This window comes from Bufo bufo, chromosome 6, assembly GCF_905171765.1.
Source record: "Bufo bufo chromosome 6, aBufBuf1.1, whole genome shotgun sequence".
NCBI classification, from domain to species: domain Eukaryota; kingdom Metazoa; phylum Chordata; class Amphibia; order Anura; family Bufonidae; genus Bufo; species Bufo bufo.
The window spans coordinates 76819855-76839356 of NC_053394.1; the positions used below are offsets into that span (position 1 = coordinate 76819855).

Here is a 19502-nt window from a genome sequence, read left to right on the forward strand (position 1 = left end):
AGGATAGAGGCGCAGACTGCGCTGTTCTGGTAGTCAGGCCCTGAAAACGCAGACAGACTGGTATCAGATCTGAAGACCGGAATCATTGGCTAAGAAGTCATTACAATTCATGCAGACTAAACTTGACTTCAACGTCTTCCTCGGCTTTATTTAACAGGATGTTATAGAGGCCATTGATCGTAACGCATTCATCAACTCTGAAATGCCGATTGTACTGTCCATAGAGAATCACTGCTCTCTACCGCAGCAGCGCAAGATGGCGGATATATTCAAGGTGATCACACAGTCAATTTCTCCATTTACTTTTCTGTATATTGTGTATGGTGCTTGGTTTCCACTAAAAAAAAAATTATATCTTTTTAGACTGTATTTGGAGAAAAGCTGGTGACCAAGTTCCTATTTGAGAGCGATTTTTCTGATGACCCAATGTTACCTTCTCCGTGGCAGCTCAGGAAAAAAGTGCTTTTGAAAAACAAGAAACTTAAAGCACATCAGACGCCTGTAGATATTCTGAAACAGAAGGTCAGTATCTGCTTTGTGGCAAGCTGCAAAAGAGGACATATTGTGGGCATGGTTAAAGGGGTTAGCCACTTTCTGGTTACTGTTGACCTATTTGCTTGTAAGATGATTATAAGACATTTACTAAAATAGCATTTGTTGAAATTCTGCGCCATTTTCTATATGCCCCCTTGTTTGCAAAGTTTTTTGTGCTGTCCACACAGAGGTCCTGTCCATAAGATGGCATTATTTAATATCTACTATAACAACTATGTGTACTGAGCATTTATTATTTTTCTGTACCTAGATTAGGCCACAATACATCAATATTGGGCATTCCATATGGCTCTGCCTGTGTCACCTGTCCTCAGGGCCATTCTAGGGCATACAGGAGGTTCCTGAATACGGGATCGCCCCTATTGGGGCGGCCATTCTGTTCTTTAGGCAGGGACTATCAAGAAAATGGTCAGCATTAGGGACAGGTCCCAAATCGAATGCTATAACCCTACCCAGAGAACGGTCTCCTCCAGCATCTTGGAGCATTCAGGAACACTAGGGTCCACAGTGTATCCAATGCTAATCCTCTTAATGCATTGTTGTTCTTTTCTTTTTTTCTTTTTGTGTTATTTGTGAGGTTGTTTTTTATACCTAATTTATTAAAGGCTACGTTTTATAATAGGTGGTACTCTGTGATCAAATGATATATACATACCGCCCATAAATACTTTCCCTCTGACAGGTTATTGTCTTAGCTGTGAATCCTTAACAAAAAATGTAAATTCATCAGAAATCCGCAGTGTTGTGCTTTGTATTCTGCACTGCCTGGGAGTGATTGAAGCACACATACTGGGGTTGGGGGTACGCCATATAGGTTTTGCTGTGGAGCCCTATAAGATCTGTGCACACCCCTGCCTTGAATCAAACAATAGATACTTCCTAACTATACGGCATATGTAAATGATGATGCCAGATAGATATTTCAAATATTTACAGCACTATTTATGTTGCTTACAGTACGAGGACACCGTTAACGATGCCATGGAACTGCAAGAACAGCCTGATATATGAATGTTTAATGCATGTGTGTTCTTATTTTTTTTTTTTCGTGATACACGAGACTTGTCCTGGAAGCTATTTGTATTTTATAGATATTCAGTGCCGAGGAAAACCGTATCACTCTCTTCCTTTCAGGCACATCAGCTTGCCAGCATGCAGGCACAAGCAAGCAATGGTAACCAAATGATGAATACCAGCGCCAACAATGAAGAGGAAGAGGATGATGAGGACGACTACGATTATGACTATGAATCCCTTTCGGATGGTGAGCGTGCATACCTACAACAAGCATATCATATACTTTTCCTTATTTACATTCCATGCACACTTTCCAAGGTATTCTTCATTCACTTTCTACACTAGACCAGAAAGACGTTTAGAATCCTATGCCATCCTCATCCCTGTTGCTTTCGTGGACGTAGACATGACATACTTGTGTATATATAATTTACGGGGTCTGCCCTGTAACCCATGGCCTGCTTCTAACATAATGGCTGTATATTTCAGCACATGCAATTTTCTAAGCATCCTAAGGCCCCATGCACACCACCGTGTCCATTCTGTGGTCTGCAAAATACAGATGCGGTCTGTGTGCCATCCGCAATTTTTTGGTGGACCCCAACTTCAATGGGTCCGTGGTCCTCATTTTGCTGACGTATTCTGTCTTTTTGCAGAACGGACACATGGATGAGGAAAGCACACAGATGAGCCATATGCTTTCCACATCCGTTTGTCCTTTCTGAAAAGAAATAGAACATGTCCTATACTTGTGCCGAAAACGTGGACCGTGGACCTATTGAAGTCAATAAAAAAAATGCAGATGCAACATGGACCGCAAACTGGATACGGTTGTGTGCATGGGACCTAAGAACTAGATTTACACTGGCTTGTCAAAAGGGGAGAAGTCTGAACAAAAATACCCGCCCTGCTATTAGAAAGTCATATTAATGCTTCTAATATCCCGGCTATTTTCACCAAAAGTGTATTGCTTTATTGCTTGAGTAGTAGAAATCCTTTTTCTTCTTCATTTTTGACCCTGAAGAACTTGTAGTAGCCAGTTATACCAGGAAATCTTTCACTTGATTTTTACCCTGTTCTTTTTAATTAAAAAAAAACTGGAAAATTTTCTGGAGTTGTACAAAACTTGCACAAGGTGCTTGCACACAGCCACCGTCATCTGCATATCTGCATGCTGTCCAGCAGTCTGAATCTGTAATATCAATGTGTGTGTGAGTGCTGCTGAATATTAAATATCATACTCACAGGCTTGAGTCATGAGATGATTGTTGGGTTGCACTGATTCATCCTTCTCATTACTAACACACTAATTGACTTGCATGGATCTCCTCCTCTTCTAGCTTTAATTTCCATTTTACAGATTTAGCCAGTGAGCTTTATTTCTTAGATATTTTTTCCTGTAAATTATCAAATGATAATGACTGGTATTGCCTGGTAATTCATCGTTTCCTTTTCTGATTGCCTGTTTGACTCTCTTCCTGTAGCTGATGGTCTTAATGCTTCCCCTGCGCCTAACAGCCAGGAAGGTAAAAGCCATGTGAATGGATGTTCTAACTGCATGGATTTATTAGAGCTCCTCTTGTGTTAATTAACCAAGTGCTCGCTTTACTCGGTGTATATCTGTTCACAGTGTTCGTGATCATTATTATTTTTTATCCATAATGCATTCTGCCGTGTATGATTTGCTGCATGACTTGGCTACCACAATATCTATCGTATAAGGATGGGGTTCACTGTGTTTTGGTTGCTTCATGCATGCTAGAATAAAATCAATGCTATATACCTGTTGCTCGTAAGTTATGAGCAATTTCACAAAAGTTTTGTCCCATGTGCATTAATTAAAGGGGTTTCCTGCAAACCCACCTTAATAACCCAGTACACGTGTGTAGGAAATACTTACTGATCCAAAGTTGCAGGGATTGGCCTCCTGGAAACCTGGCCATGCGACTCTCCTCTTCTGAAAATCCAGCTTCTGTCAACATCATGTCCATCACTAGGAACGTGAACGTGGCCGTGGCCAGAACCCTTCCTCTTCCTGGCTCATGTGCAAATTCCTAAACCCACCTCATTTGCGCCAGTGGAGGTGATGTGCCTTCCATAGCCCAGGCCAGAAACCTGATACATGACATGACATCAGGATTTTCAGAAAGGGAACGTCAAATGACTGGGTTTGGAATGGTATGTATATTACAAACTTTCTCCTTTAGGTGTGTTCTGTGTAATTAAGGTGACTTTTGGGTCTTAGAAAATCTCTTTAATGGTCAGAGCTGTTCAAGCTTACTTTCATTGAGAAATTCAAAATGGACGGTATTCTATGGTTCTCGTGTGCAATGTCTTTTCAGGAGCCTTTTAAAGTGGCACTGTACTTTTCGCAAATATTTGACATGTGATAGGGACATATCAAAAGTTTAGATCCGTAGGGGGTCTGAGCACTGAGACCCCCATGATCTCTAGAACGAGGTGAGAAAAGCATGTGCTTATCAAGCTCTTCCGGGGTTCATAGACTTTCCATTGACTCCATCTTACTTCATATCCTACAGTGAGGAGAGAGAACACACTAAGCACTCAGACACAATTTAAGTCATCTTCCTATTTCTCTAACAGGAAGTCGTTTTAAATATCTACCAGGTTGGAGATATGGTGCATCCTGTTTTTGGTCACTGTTTCAACAAGCCTGCTAGTTGACATTGAACTTCCATCCCACCCTTTCCTTCTCTCCTGTTAGCATACTTCTACACATTGCTTAAATCAGTGCAGAGGCTGCTATAATCACAGGGCTTTATTAACTAGCAAGCTACATCTACAGTAAAACTAACAGTTTGTAATTCCATGTTTGAGTGAGATATTCATGTTATTTTAGTGTGCCATCTATCTACTCCTGCAGCTGACATCTCACCCAACATGGGAGGAAGTAAAAGGTTGCACCAACTTTCTCCCTACCTCATATTAAAATGAATAGATTGTGCCTGCCGTGGACTGAAACTAATACAACATGCAACATAATATATATTTTTTTTACTCTAGTTTAAAACCTTAAGGAGCATTGCAAAATATGTTTTTAAGTACATACTGATACCTTGACACGTGTTTCGCCTCACCAGGCTTCGTCAGGAGGCGCTCAGGCCCTGGTGAGGCGAAACACGTGTCGAAGTGTCAGTACGTGGGGTGACATTCCAGTTTCTGCAAACCACGTCCCTGGGTATGTTTTAGACCTATTATGGTTAGCTTTATATTTATGGATGGACATATAGGGGCATGAAGTGTATTTGTGCTGTGGAATTGGAGAGACAAGCATATGTGCCTATTGATATTATATTTATTTATCGCACTAGATATATATCCAGGTGCGATTTAGTGCGTGTATTTTTGCTATTAAAAGGGCACACCTGCTTGTCATTTGTCTACAATTTGGGCAGCTGTCGATGTTTATGACCTTCTGGTACTATCCATTAGAATTAAGGTGGATTTGTAGTGAGGGATAACTCCTTTATGTGGATGATATGTTTTTTTCATTGATAGTGCAGTGTTAAGGCTATATTGTATGATCTTTGATGGATGATTATTACGCTGTCTGGTAATGTGCCCCATGTATATTTTCTGTATTGTATTTCCATCGTGCTCTCTTTCCTTCTAATATCTGATCAATACTATGGATTTTTAGGAATAAAGATTTTTTGTATAATTTTATAATATTAGTCCCATTGATCCCTTTTCTTTGAGCTTGAACTTTACAGTAAAGACAGTAAATATATGTGCCTCTATAAACTGTCCCTAAGTTTTAAGTTGTGCTCCAGTTGGAATTCTTGCATGGAGTTGTTGACCACTAATTGGTGAACAGAAATTCTGCTTGTATTTCCAAATTTTCAATTAAAAGTGTGCCAGAATTTTGGCACAATTTGCTCCAAAAAACTGGTGCACATACCTTGCACCACATTTATTAATCATTTTTTACATCTTGGCCAACAAGGTGGCATAGCTTGGAGGAAATGCGGTGTTGTTTCACAAGAAAGAGCATTGATGAAATGTAACAATGTGTGCCGGAAATGCAGCGAAAATTTGCCACATTTTTTGCAGTCAACTAAGCCAACAAATAGGTGGTTTAAAGTTAAACTGGAAAGTGTAAAGACACGTCAGATTTATTATCCAGCATCAACCACTATGATAAATCTGGCTCAATTTAAGATTGTCTAGTCTAAGTTTACACTGTCCTGCTATTAGACATAATTAGTATATCTGCCCCAATGTGTTGTTTTTTTAGTATTATTATCTGAGCATGCCATTAATTCCATGCGTACTCATTGGCATCTAAGAGGGGTTCACATATATAATACAAAATATAAAACAACACAAGTATAATAGGAATTAACTTAGTAACAGACTGGTACAGAGGTGTAGAGTATCCTGCCCATGAGAGCTTAGAACCTACAAGGGAAAGGGAAGGACCTAACAGGTGAGGGCAAAAGCTGCTCATCTGGTGGCAGCATGCTTACTGCAGGTGGTAGGCTTTCCTGAATAGGTGAGTTTTCAGAGTACTCTTGAAGGTTTGGATGTTGGGGGAAAGTCTGATGTGCTGAGTTAGTGAGTTCGGGTATGGGGCATGCATTCGAGAAATCTTGTAGACGATTGTGTGAGGAACAGACAAGAAGAGAACAAAGAAGGTCATGTGAGGATCAGATCTTACATGTGGGGATGTATTGGGAAAGCAGGTCAGACGGCCTTATGTGTAGTTACTAGCATCTCAAAATTAATTTACTGGACAATGCGGAGCCAGTGAAGCTATTGGCAGAGCGGGGAAGCAGAGGAGAAACGAGAGAGAGAGGCGGATTAACTACATGTGGCAACCTTTACATGATGGCAGGCAATTATAGAACCAGCCATTGCTCAATGAAATATAAACAATGGTCTCCGGTATATGAGAGATTTATGGAATCTGCAGGCATTGAAGGATCATGTTGGGAAAATAATTAGACTGTTGCTTTTTTGTCAATCCGCCCATCAATATCTTATCAAAGGATAGGGGATCATTAAACTTTTCTGGCATTACTTGATTCTGGTCATGTCAGTATATTAGACTTCGCAAACCAGGCTGCCCATAGCATCTGCAGTGTCAGGTAATGTTGGTGTTGCTCTCCTCACCCGCATATTGATTTCATTGCAGATAATATACTCGATGATCGTCCTGAAATGAAACTGTGCAGTGATAAGCTGCAGTTTGAATATAATGAGGAAGCTCCCAAGAGAATCAAGAAAACAGATGGCAGCATTGTTGGCAATAAAGGAAAGGTAGTTGTTTCTTCCTGAATAAGTCAAGGTAACGAGGGTCAGAAAGGTAAATTACAGACATTAGACGTGCCGTAGTATTTTGTATTAGTCTGCACATCCCATCTCCGTAGCTGCGGGTAAGCTCTAGTGGGCATCTCTGGAGGGATCCAATCAATGTTATCCTTTGACCTGAGGCATTCATTGTTTTATACAGGTCTATGACATGGAACTAGATGAAGAGTTTTATCTCCCTCAAAACAAGAAGGAAAGTAGACAAATTGCCCCAGAACTATCAGACCTTATCATCTATTGCCAAGCTGTGAAATTTCCTGGTAGGTTCAATGATCTGTCTTGTCATTCCTTGGCAGCATTTTTCGATGCTGACTGCAGAGTGTATTTTGTCCGGCTCTCGGCCAAATCAATAAATATTTCCTCTGAACATCTTCTTTTGAAGTGTTTAAAACGCTGGACGATTAGTTTTGATTAGATTCACATTTAGGTATGAGCCATTTTATTAGCTCTTTAGGCAGTTAAACTGTTAGAAGATCATATTAACACAAGAAAGCTTAGAGAGGAAAGGTTGTCGCTCTCGACATGGATGATTTAGTAAATAATTGTGCTCCACATGAAATGACAATTCTCCGAGCATTTATATTCTTATATCCTGTGCTGTTCCTCTATTATTCTTTACGAATAAGGGCATAACTGGAACTGGAGCTGACACTGAAGACCCCATTATGTCGCTTTAACACGTCAGTGATTTCCATCAGCGATTGTGAGCCAAAACAAGAAGCGGAGCACCTGTTCTATACTTTTCACCTGCACCTGGTTTTGGCTTACAAAATCACTTATCAAACACTGACTGTGTGAAAGAAACCTTAGGCTTCCTGCAAATCGCGGATCCACAAAATGCGGAAGCTGTCCTTGTGCGTCCCACAATTTTAGCAGGACCCGCTGTAAAAAGCCTATTCTTGTCTGCATAATGGACGAGAATAGGAAATGTTCTAAAATTTGCGGCTCAGCCTCACGGATGTGGATGGTACACGGATTACTTCCATGTCCTGTCCCGTTTTTTTCTGTTGCAGGGCCCATTTTCAATCCACAAAAATGCAGATCAGACACGGCCAAAAATATAGTCGTGTGCATGAGGCCTTTGAGGGAAAGGGCTGTGCTGGAACTGGGACTACATATTCTATCTTGCCAAGTGGATGTGAAACATTGAGTCTACGGTATACAGTGTCTGTAGGACTTGCTGTAGAAGTTCAACTGAATTAGATTTGAATATAAATAATAAGAGTATGACTGTATGAATATAGTCATTTAAAGGCTTTACAATTACTACTTTGCTATAATGAATGGGAGTTGTCAGGGAAATGTTATTAGACTAATACAGTCTCCAGGAGTTGATGGAGTAAAGCCTCCATCCCCAGAGCCTGAACAGTGACGGGGGCCATGCATATAGAGCCTTATCTGTCTGTATCATGTTACTATCGTTCCTTCCTTACTCAGGCTTCTGGCCAAGCAAAGGTTACCTGTCATTTTATTTCCCTCCCCCGTAATGATAGATAATTCTGCTGACTCTGTCCAAATCTGCACAACAAAGCAAAAAAGTCAAATATAACGTAAAGACACACTGATAGGGAACTCAGATTGTGAGCCACACTGGGGACAGTGTGATGCTGTCTGTAAAGTGCTGCGGAATATAGCAATGCTATATAAGTTCATAAAATAAACAAATAATAAACAACATAATAAAAAAACATTTACACAAAAATGTGTTCATGAAAAAATTGCCTTGAATAATAACTAATGTTCTAAAGCTCTAATGTGGATCTGTGTTTTAATAAAAAGAATACATTCTCCATAAAGTGCCAATTCCAGAACATCTAGTGTCCATGATGCCATTCCTCTGTTATTCCTATGAATAACTAGACAACTGAGTACAACTATTTAGGGGTGTGACCCAACACAGAATGACACCGTCTAATCTGAACTGACAATATGAGGACTATGTAGGAAGAAACCCTTATGGGAATGGTAATCCCCAGTTGTCAACTATTTTATGATTTTTTTTTTCGAGGAGTAACCGAGGGACAGCACAGTACAAATTTCATATTTCATGGGGAATTCAAGTATTTACTAAAACTGACATGTTGGTAGAGATGACAAAAAAAAATATGTGCAACAGTATAGACTACAACTCCCAGCATGCAAACATGCTCAGCTGTTCTTCTAACTCCCACAGAAGCGAAGGAAGCATTCTGGGAGTTGTAGTTTCTGAACAGCCGGAGTGCTGGAGGTTGCTGATCCCTGGTATAGACGATTACACTTGAGGAAAAAAGAGAAATCGAGGACTGAAATATTTTGACAAATAGAATTTTATTCCATATGATTTTTTTTCTTTCTTTTTAGACTAATGTTTTTGATGTTTTAGTGCAGTTTATAAACATTCCCCCATTTTGAGACAGTTTTTTTTTTCTTTTTACTACCATCATTAGTGATTATTTTTTACAAATATTCCCATGCGTCTGTTAATCTGGACTTCCACGCTTGAGAATCCTCATCTTAACATCATCCGTTTATTCACTGTAGTCTGCTGAAAAGTGTCTATTTGTCTTGGACTGCTGGAGATGTAAACTGCATTTAGGAGATGTGGATGGGAGCTTTAGAGATGTAGTGTAGAGCAGGACGAGCTGGTTCAGTTCCATAAAACGTACTCTACAAAGGCCACGGAAAATGTCGTGCCCTCTTGGTCTGCTTGTTTGGTTCATTAGTCTTAATTTTATGGGAACAGGCCTTTCAACATTAAACCCAAGTGGATCTGGCAGAGGAAAGGACAGAAGAGTCAGGAAGTCCATTTTTGGCAACAATCCTGGTAGAACAAGCCCCGGGGAACCAACAACACTGGCCAAAACATCTGGAAAAGGTAATATATGCATATTCCATTCCTGCTTAATCGTATCCCATAATCCATACAGTAGTATGACATTTTATTATTTTATTCAATGATATAAATTCTTTGTATTAGTTATTGCTTTATATTTGTGTCCATAAGATGAGCATTTTAATAGCAGCGTGTATTGTCTGTAGGGACGGCTGAAACGCGGCAGAGCCCGGAGGAGCCATGTTCACCTCCTTTCAACCCAAGCACTTCATTAAGCGCCATCATTCGAACACCCAGGTGCTATCACATCTCGTCACTGAATGAAAACGCTGCCAAGCGTCTGTGCAGGCGCTATTCTCAGAAACTGATTCAGCATACTTCCTATCAGCTACTAAGAACATATCCAGCGGCTACACGCATTGACTCCTCCAATCCCCATCCGCTTATTTTTTGGCTTCATGGAGTACAATTGGTTGCACTTAACTATCAAACTGATGGTAAGTAAGCAGTCAACTTACTGTATGTAACTATTGCTATATATATATATACAGCCAGGTCCATAAATATTGGGACATTGAAACAATTCTATCATTTTTGGCTCTATACACCACCACAATGGATTTGAAATGAAACAAACAAGATGTGCTTTAACTGCAGACTGTCAGCTTTAATTTGAGGGTATTTACATCCAAATCAGGTGAACGGTGTAGGAATTACAACAGTTTCTATATGTGCCTCCCAATTGTTAAGGGACCAAAAGTAATGGGACAATTGGCTTCTCAGCTGTTCCATGGCCAGGTGTGCGTTATTCCCTCATTATCCCAATTGCAATGAGCAGATAAAAGGTCCAGAGTTAATTTCAAGTGTGCTATTTGCATTTGGAATCTGTTGCTGTCAACTCTCAAGATTAGATCCAAAGAACTGTCACTATCAGTGAAGCAAGCCATCATTAGGCTGAAAAAACAAAACAAACCCATCAGAGAGATAGCAAAAACATTAGGCGTGGCCAAAACAACTGTTTGGAACATTCCTAAAAAAATGGAACGCACCGGTGAGCTCAGCTACACCAAAAGACCCTGAAGACCACGGAAAACAACTGTGGTGGATGACCGATGAATTCTTTCCCTGGTGAAGAAAACACCCTTCACAACAGTTGGCCAGATCAAGAACACTCTCCAGGAGGTAGGTGTATGTGTGTCAAAGTCAACAATCAAGAGAAGACTTCACCAGAGTGAATACAGAGGGTTCACCACAAGATGTAAACCATTGGTGAGCCTCAAAAACAGGAGGGCCAGATTAGAGTTTGCCAAACGACATCTAAAAAAGCCTTCACAGTTCTGGAACAACATCCTATGGACAGATGAGACCAAGATCAACTTGTACCAGAGTGATGGGAAGAGAAGAGTATGGAGAAGGAAAGGAACTGCTCATGATCCTAAGCATACCACCTCATCAGTGAAGCATGGTGGTGGTAGTGTCATGGCGTGGGTATGTATTGCTCCCAATGGAACTGGTTCTCTTGTATTTATTGATGATGTGACTGCTGACAAAAGCAGCAGGATGAATTCTGAAGTGTTTCGGGCAATATTATCTGCTCATATTCAGCCAAATGCTTCAGAACTCATTGGACTGCGCTTCACAGTGCAGATGGACAATGACCGAAAGCATACTGCAAAAGCAACCAAAGAGTTTTTTAAGGGAAAGAAGTGGAATGTTCTGCAATGGCCAAGTCAATCACCGGACTTGAATCCGATTGAGCATGCATTTCACTTGCTGAAGACAAAACTGAAGGGAAAATGCCCCAAGAACAAGCAGGAACTGAAGACAGTTGCAGTAGAGGCCTGGCAGAGCATCACCAGGGATGAAACCCAGCGTCTGGTGATGTCTATGCGTTCCAAACTTCAGGCTCCAATCGACTGCAAAGAATTTTCAACCAAGTATTAAAAAGTGAACGTTTGATTTATGATTATTATTCTGTCCCATTACTTTCGGTCCCTTAACAAGTGGGAGGCACATATGCAAACTGTTGTAATTCCTACACCATTCACCTGATTTGGATGTAAATACCCTCAAATTAAAGCTGACAGTCTGCAGTTAAAGCACATCTTGTTTGTTTCATTTCAAATCCATTGTGGTGGTGTATAGAGCCAAAAATGTTAGAATTGTGTCGATGTCCCAATATTTATGGACCTGACTCTATATATATATATATATATATTAATACAATAATGATGAGTTGTACATGAAAGGGAATCAGAAAATGAGCTATTGTTTAAATCATGTTTTTATCATATTTGTAAAGAACTTTTGATTCTTATTTTTTATTTTAGATGTCAGTATCTATATTTAAACAAAAATCGTAAAATTCTACAGTTTTTGAACTAGCCTGATAATAGGCACCACTTCTTGGTCTGTACAGATCTCTTTACTGCAGTTATCTGCTTATCTGTCATTCTAATCCTGCCCGTAATGATATCACCTCTGTGTACAGATAAGACAGGATCCACCATTCACAATAGGTGATTGTTAGAGCTTATCTATTCTTTCCTTGTAGAATGATATCTGCACAGGTCACAGAGCATGCCTAGAAAACTCTCCCAAAAACGTCAATGAGGTCCCCTCCTGACCATTGTGTCTATGGCCCATGGGGCTGCCGTAAAGCAATTTTCTTAATGCTTTCTAAATACTGTTAACAGCCCAGGCAAGAAAAAAAGATGTGTGTTACTATCTGGTTTTAACTGGCAAATAAAAATTTTGGTGACACATTTCCTTTTAAGGGGTTGTCCCACAAAAAAATATTTTACAGTTTTTAATCCAGCACCTGGATCTGAATACTTTAGTAATTGCACGTAATTAAAAATTTAGCATAGCCACTGAGTTATTCAATAAAATGTATCTGTTTAGTGCCACCTACAGTCTGTTCCTCATTTCTTTGTCCTGCTCACTGAGATGGCCGCACATGCTCAGTTTCATCTTTCAACTGCCTCCTGAGCTGTGATAGGGTCAGCCATGGACACGCCCCCTGAGCTGCAGCAGAAAAGACACTCCCCTTGAACTGTCAGCTTGATATAAACCTAGCGGAGCATTAATGGGGAGATCTCTGGATCCATGTGAGGCACAGGGCTGGTTCTAGCTTTGTTAGAAAGAGATTGTCATGTACTATGTGATTAAATGGAAATATGGTGGCTCACTCTGTTTATAGTTGTGGAATGGGTGCTACTAAGCCTGGAATGACTCACACAGTCATAAATGAAAACAAATGTGAAAAATATGGAAAGGCTGAGCACTCACCACCTGGACCAAACAGAGACTTAAAGCAGATGATATATGGCAATAATATTATTTAATAGCCCTATTTATAATCTAAACAAGTTAAAATCTATAATAAACAATTTAATAGAAATACTAAACGAATAATAAAACAATCATATATGTTGAAATGTAAGAAGATATGAAGTACATCAATACATCTAATATATAAATAATTGATTGCAGAAACATAAATGTTACAAGGACAAATATTATCGATCATATGGGATAAAAATTAATAAAAACAATCGATAAATTATTCGATATTAAATGAGAAATTCGCCAGATGAAATAATCGATATTTAGGAAAATAAATTATATTCGTATTTGATAAAGTCAGTTCAATTATTCAGGATCAGTTTGATCATATAGACCGGATCGGCAAGAAAATAAATTATATTCCTATTTGATAAAGTCAGTTCAATTGTTCAGGATCAGTTCGGTCATATAGACCGGATCGGCATAGAATCAATTGGTAAAATGCACCTGTTAAGTATAGTTCAGTTGCCGTCTGATATGAGTACACCGTGGCGTCCCACGTGGCTCACAGTATCAGATCTGGCGGTACCTGGTTCCAGTCGCTTGTTTGGAGTAGTTCGGGCAATCGTATGGCCCCCAATATAGGCAGTCTCCTGATGGTATTCACCGGTATTACAAGCCTGGACCTGGTTTAAAGTCAACATGGTGTTCCCTCCAGATTGGAAAAGTCGCAATTTCGACAAAGTTGGGGTCCAATTATCGGAGTGTTGGGGTCTCGTAAATGTTCATCAGCTGATGTCCGAGTTGACTGGTTGCTGTAAGACTCGGACATCAGCTGATGAACATTTACGAGACCCTAACACTCCGATAATTGGACCCCAACTTTGTCGAAATTGCGACTTTTCCAATGTGGAGGGAACACCATGTTGACTTTAAACCAGGTCCAGGCTTGTAATACCGGTGAATACCATCAGGAGACTGCCTATATTGGGGGCCATGCGATTGCCCGAACTACTCCAAACAAGCGACTGGAACCAGGTACCGCCAGATCTGATACTGTGAGCCACGTGGGACGCCACGGTGTACTCATATCAGACGGCAACTGAACTATACTTAACAGGTGCATTTTACCAATTGATTCTATGCGATCCGGTCTATATGACCGAACTGATCCTGAACAATTGAACTGACTTTATCAAATAGGAATATAATTTATTTTCTTGCCGATCCGGTCTATATGATCAAACTGATTCTGAATAATTGAACTGACTTTATCAAATACGAATATAATTTATTTTCCTAAATATCGATTATTTCATCTGGCGAATTTCTCATTTAATATCGAATAATTTATCGTTTGTTTTTATTAATTTTTATCCCATATGATCGATAATATTTGTCCTTGTAACATTTATGTTTCTGCAATCAATTATTTATATATTAGATGTATTGATGTACTTCATATCTTCTTACATTTCAACATATATGATTGTTTTATTATTCGTTTAGTATTTCTATTAAATTGTTTATTATAGATGTACTATGTGATGTCTGATTTTAATTTTTTACATTAGTTATGGGATAATCCCTTTAATGTTGAGCATGGCAGCTGCGCAGATAGGTGTGGAAGGTAATATCTCAAAATCAGGTATATATACTGACTGTGTACACACATTATCATCATTATTTGGCGGGATTTTTTATGCTTCTTGCTTTAGTGTAAGTGTAAATACCATCTGCTCTATATGATTGTCTTGCTGGCAGCTTTGCACACTGCACAGTATTAGGTCATCTCTACCTCCTTATAGAGATATTCCCTCACTTTTTGGCATTAGATTTAAGACGATTCTGTTATTTGGGAAACATCCAGGAAGTACAAAAATCCTTTCAAATGTTGTCAGACATTGTTTCATCACTTGGGGGGGGGGGGGGGGGGGGGGGTGTTATCACTGTAGGTATATTTGAGGTCAGTTTTTATATTGAAGTTGAAGTTGCTGTGTGCACTTTCTGCAAATTTATAAAATCAGCACACAGTAATTATTTGGGCGCAAGAGTGATGTGGTTTACGCCTATATCAGTAAAACTATGCCTGGCGTGGAGTTGTGACTTTTAAAAAAATTGTAAAAGATAAATGAGATATTAAATTGATCTACACAACAAACTTGGCCTAAGTCCCACTCCACTTTTGAAAGTGACGAGGGGTGGAGCAGGAGGCCAAAAGCTGCCAAATTTTGTGCACCTGAAAATGGATGCCAACTAGTGTTGGTCGAGCACAAAAGTGCTTGAGTGCTCTGGTGCTCGAGTAGAACACTGCCCGATGCTCAGGTGCTCTACAGAGCACCCGAGCACAATGGAAGTCAATGGGAGAACCTGAGCATTAAACCAGGCACCCCCTGCTCTGAATAGGTGAGGGTGTCAGGACTCTATTTCGTCTTAGGAGTCCCTGCTCTGACTCCATATATAGCTATGTCCATATATGGAGCCAGTGCTTGGGGACACCCCAGTGTATTTAAATCTAATTTAGCCTCTATTTCTGAAAAGTTTCCGGTGGGATTCGAACTCACAACCTTCTACATTACAGCCCATTATGTTAACCATTACACTATAGAGCTGCATGGCCAGTTACTAAAAAAAAAATAAAAAAAAAAATAATGAAATAAAATATGACACTTCTGCTATAAAGAAATACTTAAGACTAGTAAGTATTCCTATACAGCAGAAGTCTCTGTTAGTGTATTTAATCTAAATTAAATGTACGCAAACACAGGGCCTGGGCCATTCCTCTAGCATACCCACAAATTACAGTACACCATCTTAAAATAATTATTGACAATATTATGTCTCAAATAACAAAAATGATAAGGTAATCTTAATTTACCCTGAAGTGAGTAACATTCCTAGTTGTCTACAGTAGTGAAGGTTATTGGCTACGTCCCTTGTGGTTTAGGGCAGTGAAAGGGTTAATGTTCACACCCCTGTGGGCTAAGACAGTAAAGGGTTTCATTATAACATCACTGGGGATCTAGGCCTTTGAAGGGTTTAAAGTCTATTCTCACCTTTGTTTTGAAATTTTTGTTCTTTAATCATTTACTTTCCACGGTCAAAATTCTGCAACTTTCTAAATTGAAAGAAAATAATTTCAAATTTCCTACCATTGTGTTGCTGTTGAGTCCATGCAACTCTTCCACAATGTTCTTAGCTAGAAACATGATGGTTTATTTACACTCTAAAAAGTTGGATATAGAAGTACTCCAGACAATATTGGATCATTGGGGCAGCTTCAGTGAAAACTCCTGGTTGTCTTATGTACATACATGCAGCTCCTGTATATAGCTGGTTGTGGTGCTGCTGCTTCCGGCCTAGATCAGACAGCACACTGCTCCTGGCTGTTGTCATTCACAGTGATAGATATATCAGGAGTGAGGGGGAGGAAGCTGTTCACCCCATATCAGAATATGTAGAGGAGGAAAAAGCACCTAAGGGTATGACCAGTTGGTGCGGCTGGCCATGCACGGTCAAGCCACACCTATTTGCGGCAGCCAACGACCAAACAATTCTGAGTTAAAATCCTGCACCTATTGGCTCCTGCTGATGGGTGTAGCTTGGCAACATGTGGCCTTATCTTCTGACCGTACTCTATCTCTTTAAGGAGGGGGAATGTCACAAAGATTGTACTTTATTTTCTGTTACCATAACAAGAGGAGATCCCTCATCAACTGTAGAAGGAGAAATCAGTGAAGAAATGAGCTAGTAAAGGCAGCAGCATCCTAGAGTTACAAACCTCGCATCAAGCATGTATTGATGGGGGAGACACATCCACAAGAGAAAAGTTTTTTTAAAAAAGGTAGCAGGTTGTAAACTGAATATAAGGGAGTCTAAAAATGAGTTTAGAAATGGAGATTGCAACCAGAAAACTATCGCACCATTTTTTTTTTAACTCTAGGTAACCACTAAAACTAATTTAAGAAAAATGATACAGTAATATAGTTAATGAAAGGTAGAGGGAAACTTCTTTTAAGCTCATGCCCACATTTTCCTGATAGATTTGTAGCCTGCTCCTAATGCCAGTTGCCGCACATGGATTTGTGGCATGGAGAGTGGAGTTGCATACAAACTGCCTTTTTATAGTGGGACATTATAAGCTACATACAACAGTTCTGGCATGTCACCCCCCCTTACTCCTCAGACACTTTTGTTTCACCAACGTAGCCCACCCCCAAAATGAACACATCCGATAAGGTCAAGTATCACAGAATTCTACATGTGAGGTTAATAGTTGCCCTTAGAAGTTTGTTTGCCATATGGCTGGACCCAGTCTTCCTGGTAGGGAGTTTGTTGTTATGCAATTAAAACATTTACTTAGGATCGATTGTGTAGGTGTCGAAAGAAATAAGGAAAAATATACAAAAAAAAGTAGTTAAAGGGTTTCTTCTATGACAAACAATTATCCCCTATCCACTTGATATGCCTGCAGGTTCGACCATTGGGGCCCCCACCTATCACAACAATGGGGGCACAGCCTCCATTTGAATGGAGCGGCACTAACGCATGTGCACTACTGGTCCATTTAACTCTGTTGGACTGCTGGAATTAGCTGAGTACAAGTACGTGGCTTCAGAGGTCTCTCAGAGTTGAATGAAGTGGCAGCACACATGTAAGTCTGCTGCTGCATTCCAATGGGGTAACATGGGGTCCCCATTCTTGTGACATCCATTGATCTGACACATCTTCTATCACAGGATAACCTCTTAGGGTCGAACTGGCCCACCAAGATTTCAGCGGGTCGGACGGTAGGCCCAGTATAAGAGGCCGTAGTGGGTCTAAAAAATCCAGCAGAAAAAAAAAACATTTGGAGATGCCTTTGGAGCCAATACCTTGCCACTAGGGTCAATTTCTTCGATGCAAAGTTAAACTTTATTATTGATATAGAGGTTGGGCCCCAATAATAATTTTTTCTGGTGGTCCCAAGGAACTCCAGTCTGACACTGAACCCTTTAACTTTCTGTGTAAGCAGGAGAAGGATATGAGAGGGGCAGTTTACTATACAGAATAGATCAAGAATCCCCATTTCAGGCACATCTGCCCAGGCTACATATCTTCCCCTGATAGATTACTGTATATAGCAATTTTGGAAAACCTACCTATCAGACAGCTGACATACAATCTCCTTTCTGAGATTTTAGAAAGATTTTGATATGACAATATGTGAGGTGTGCTTTACAAGGTGCATTTACATTAAGTAGCCTTCTTAAACCTTATAAATAAGAAGTTCTCATGTTTGATTTCTGTGGCCTGCTTCCAAGTGGCCTAGTGATGTCAGAATCTCTATCCGAGGTAGAATGACTCTTTTTCCCATGATTTATTTTTCCATATTATTTATGCATTCATGGCACGTGAGCTGTGCCTCTAGTATATGGCTAACCTTTGTATATGTTCACATCTGGATCCTCATTTGTGTGAATGGTGCGGTTGAGCTTTGATCCCCATTCTTGGAATTCTCTGTGGACTGGAGCTGTTCTCACTGCTTGTTTTAATAGTCAGACATGGTTTCACAGTGCTTTTCTTTTGAATGTAAACTTTTCTCTTTTTGAACCCCACAGGTGCCGTCTCCTTCTCTGTGTTACTCTATCTTATAGCCTGGTCTATAAACATGATCAAGCTGATGATTCTAACGTGTGTTTAGTTAAAATTGTAGCATTTTATGGGAAATATCACATTCATAAAGCTTGAAGATTTAAAGGTTTACATTTTTCTAGAAAACTATGCAAATGTACATTTTCACCTTAAATGGGCTTTCTGGAAGTTCAGTATTGATGGTGTATCCTCAGGATAGGTCATCAGTATCTGATTGGTGAGGGTCCAACTCCCAACCCCCCCCGCCAATCAGCTGTTTGAAGAGGCCGCGGTGCTCCTGTGAACGCTTCGGCGTCCTCACAACTTACCAAGCACAGTGCCATACACTATATAGCGGCTGTGCTTGGTATTCACTTGAATGGGACTGAGCTGCCCCTAGCCCATGTGACCAATGAATGTGACACCACTGTCCTAGGAAGGGGTTACAGCACACATCGGAGTGCCGCAACATTTTTAAACAGCTGATTGGCGGGGGTGCTGGAAGTTGGACCCCCACCAATCGGATAGTGATGCCCTGAAGATAGGCCGTGACTATAGAACTATTGGAAAACCCCTTTAATTGAAAAAAGAGTTTTTCCCATGAACAATAATTATCTCCTAACAGTGTGGTGGATCCGACCGCTGGGTCCTCCACCACTCACAAGAACATGGTTCCCAAATTTCTCCATTTGAATAGAGCAGAAGTCATTCACGTCTACTGATGTTCCTTTCAACTTTTATTAGGCTACTTTCACACTAGCGGCACGGACCTCCGGCAGGCTGTTCCGTCGGGTGAACAGCCTGTCGGAGTCGTCCTGCCGCTAGTGACCATGTGCCCCCAGACTGCCGCTTTGTCCCCATTGACTATAATGGGGGCGGTGCA

The 19502-nt window shown here is 40.2% G+C and overlaps 1 protein-coding gene across 12 annotated transcripts in view; it reads left to right on the forward strand.

Moving 5' to 3' along the window:
* Positions 1-19502, forward strand: part of PLCE1 (phospholipase C epsilon 1) — a 323845-nt gene that overhangs the window by 271886 nt on the left and 32457 nt on the right. For 8 of the 12 annotated variants that reach the window (XM_040434726.1, XM_040434729.1, XM_040434731.1 and 5 more), the window contains 8 exons: positions 158-274; positions 364-522; positions 1690-1819; positions 3057-3098; positions 6731-6855; positions 7049-7166; positions 9629-9760; positions 9925-10215. In XM_040434726.1, the coding sequence (XP_040290660.1) occupies positions 158-274; positions 364-522; positions 1690-1819; positions 3057-3098; positions 6731-6855; positions 7049-7166; positions 9629-9760; positions 9925-10215 (1114 nt within the window). The remainder of the gene's footprint in view (positions 1-157; positions 275-363; positions 523-1689; positions 1820-3056; positions 3099-6730; positions 6856-7048; positions 7167-9628; positions 9761-9924; positions 10216-19502) is intronic. The other 4 variants (XM_040434732.1, XM_040434733.1, XM_040434735.1 and 1 more) reach the window with 1 other exon arrangement.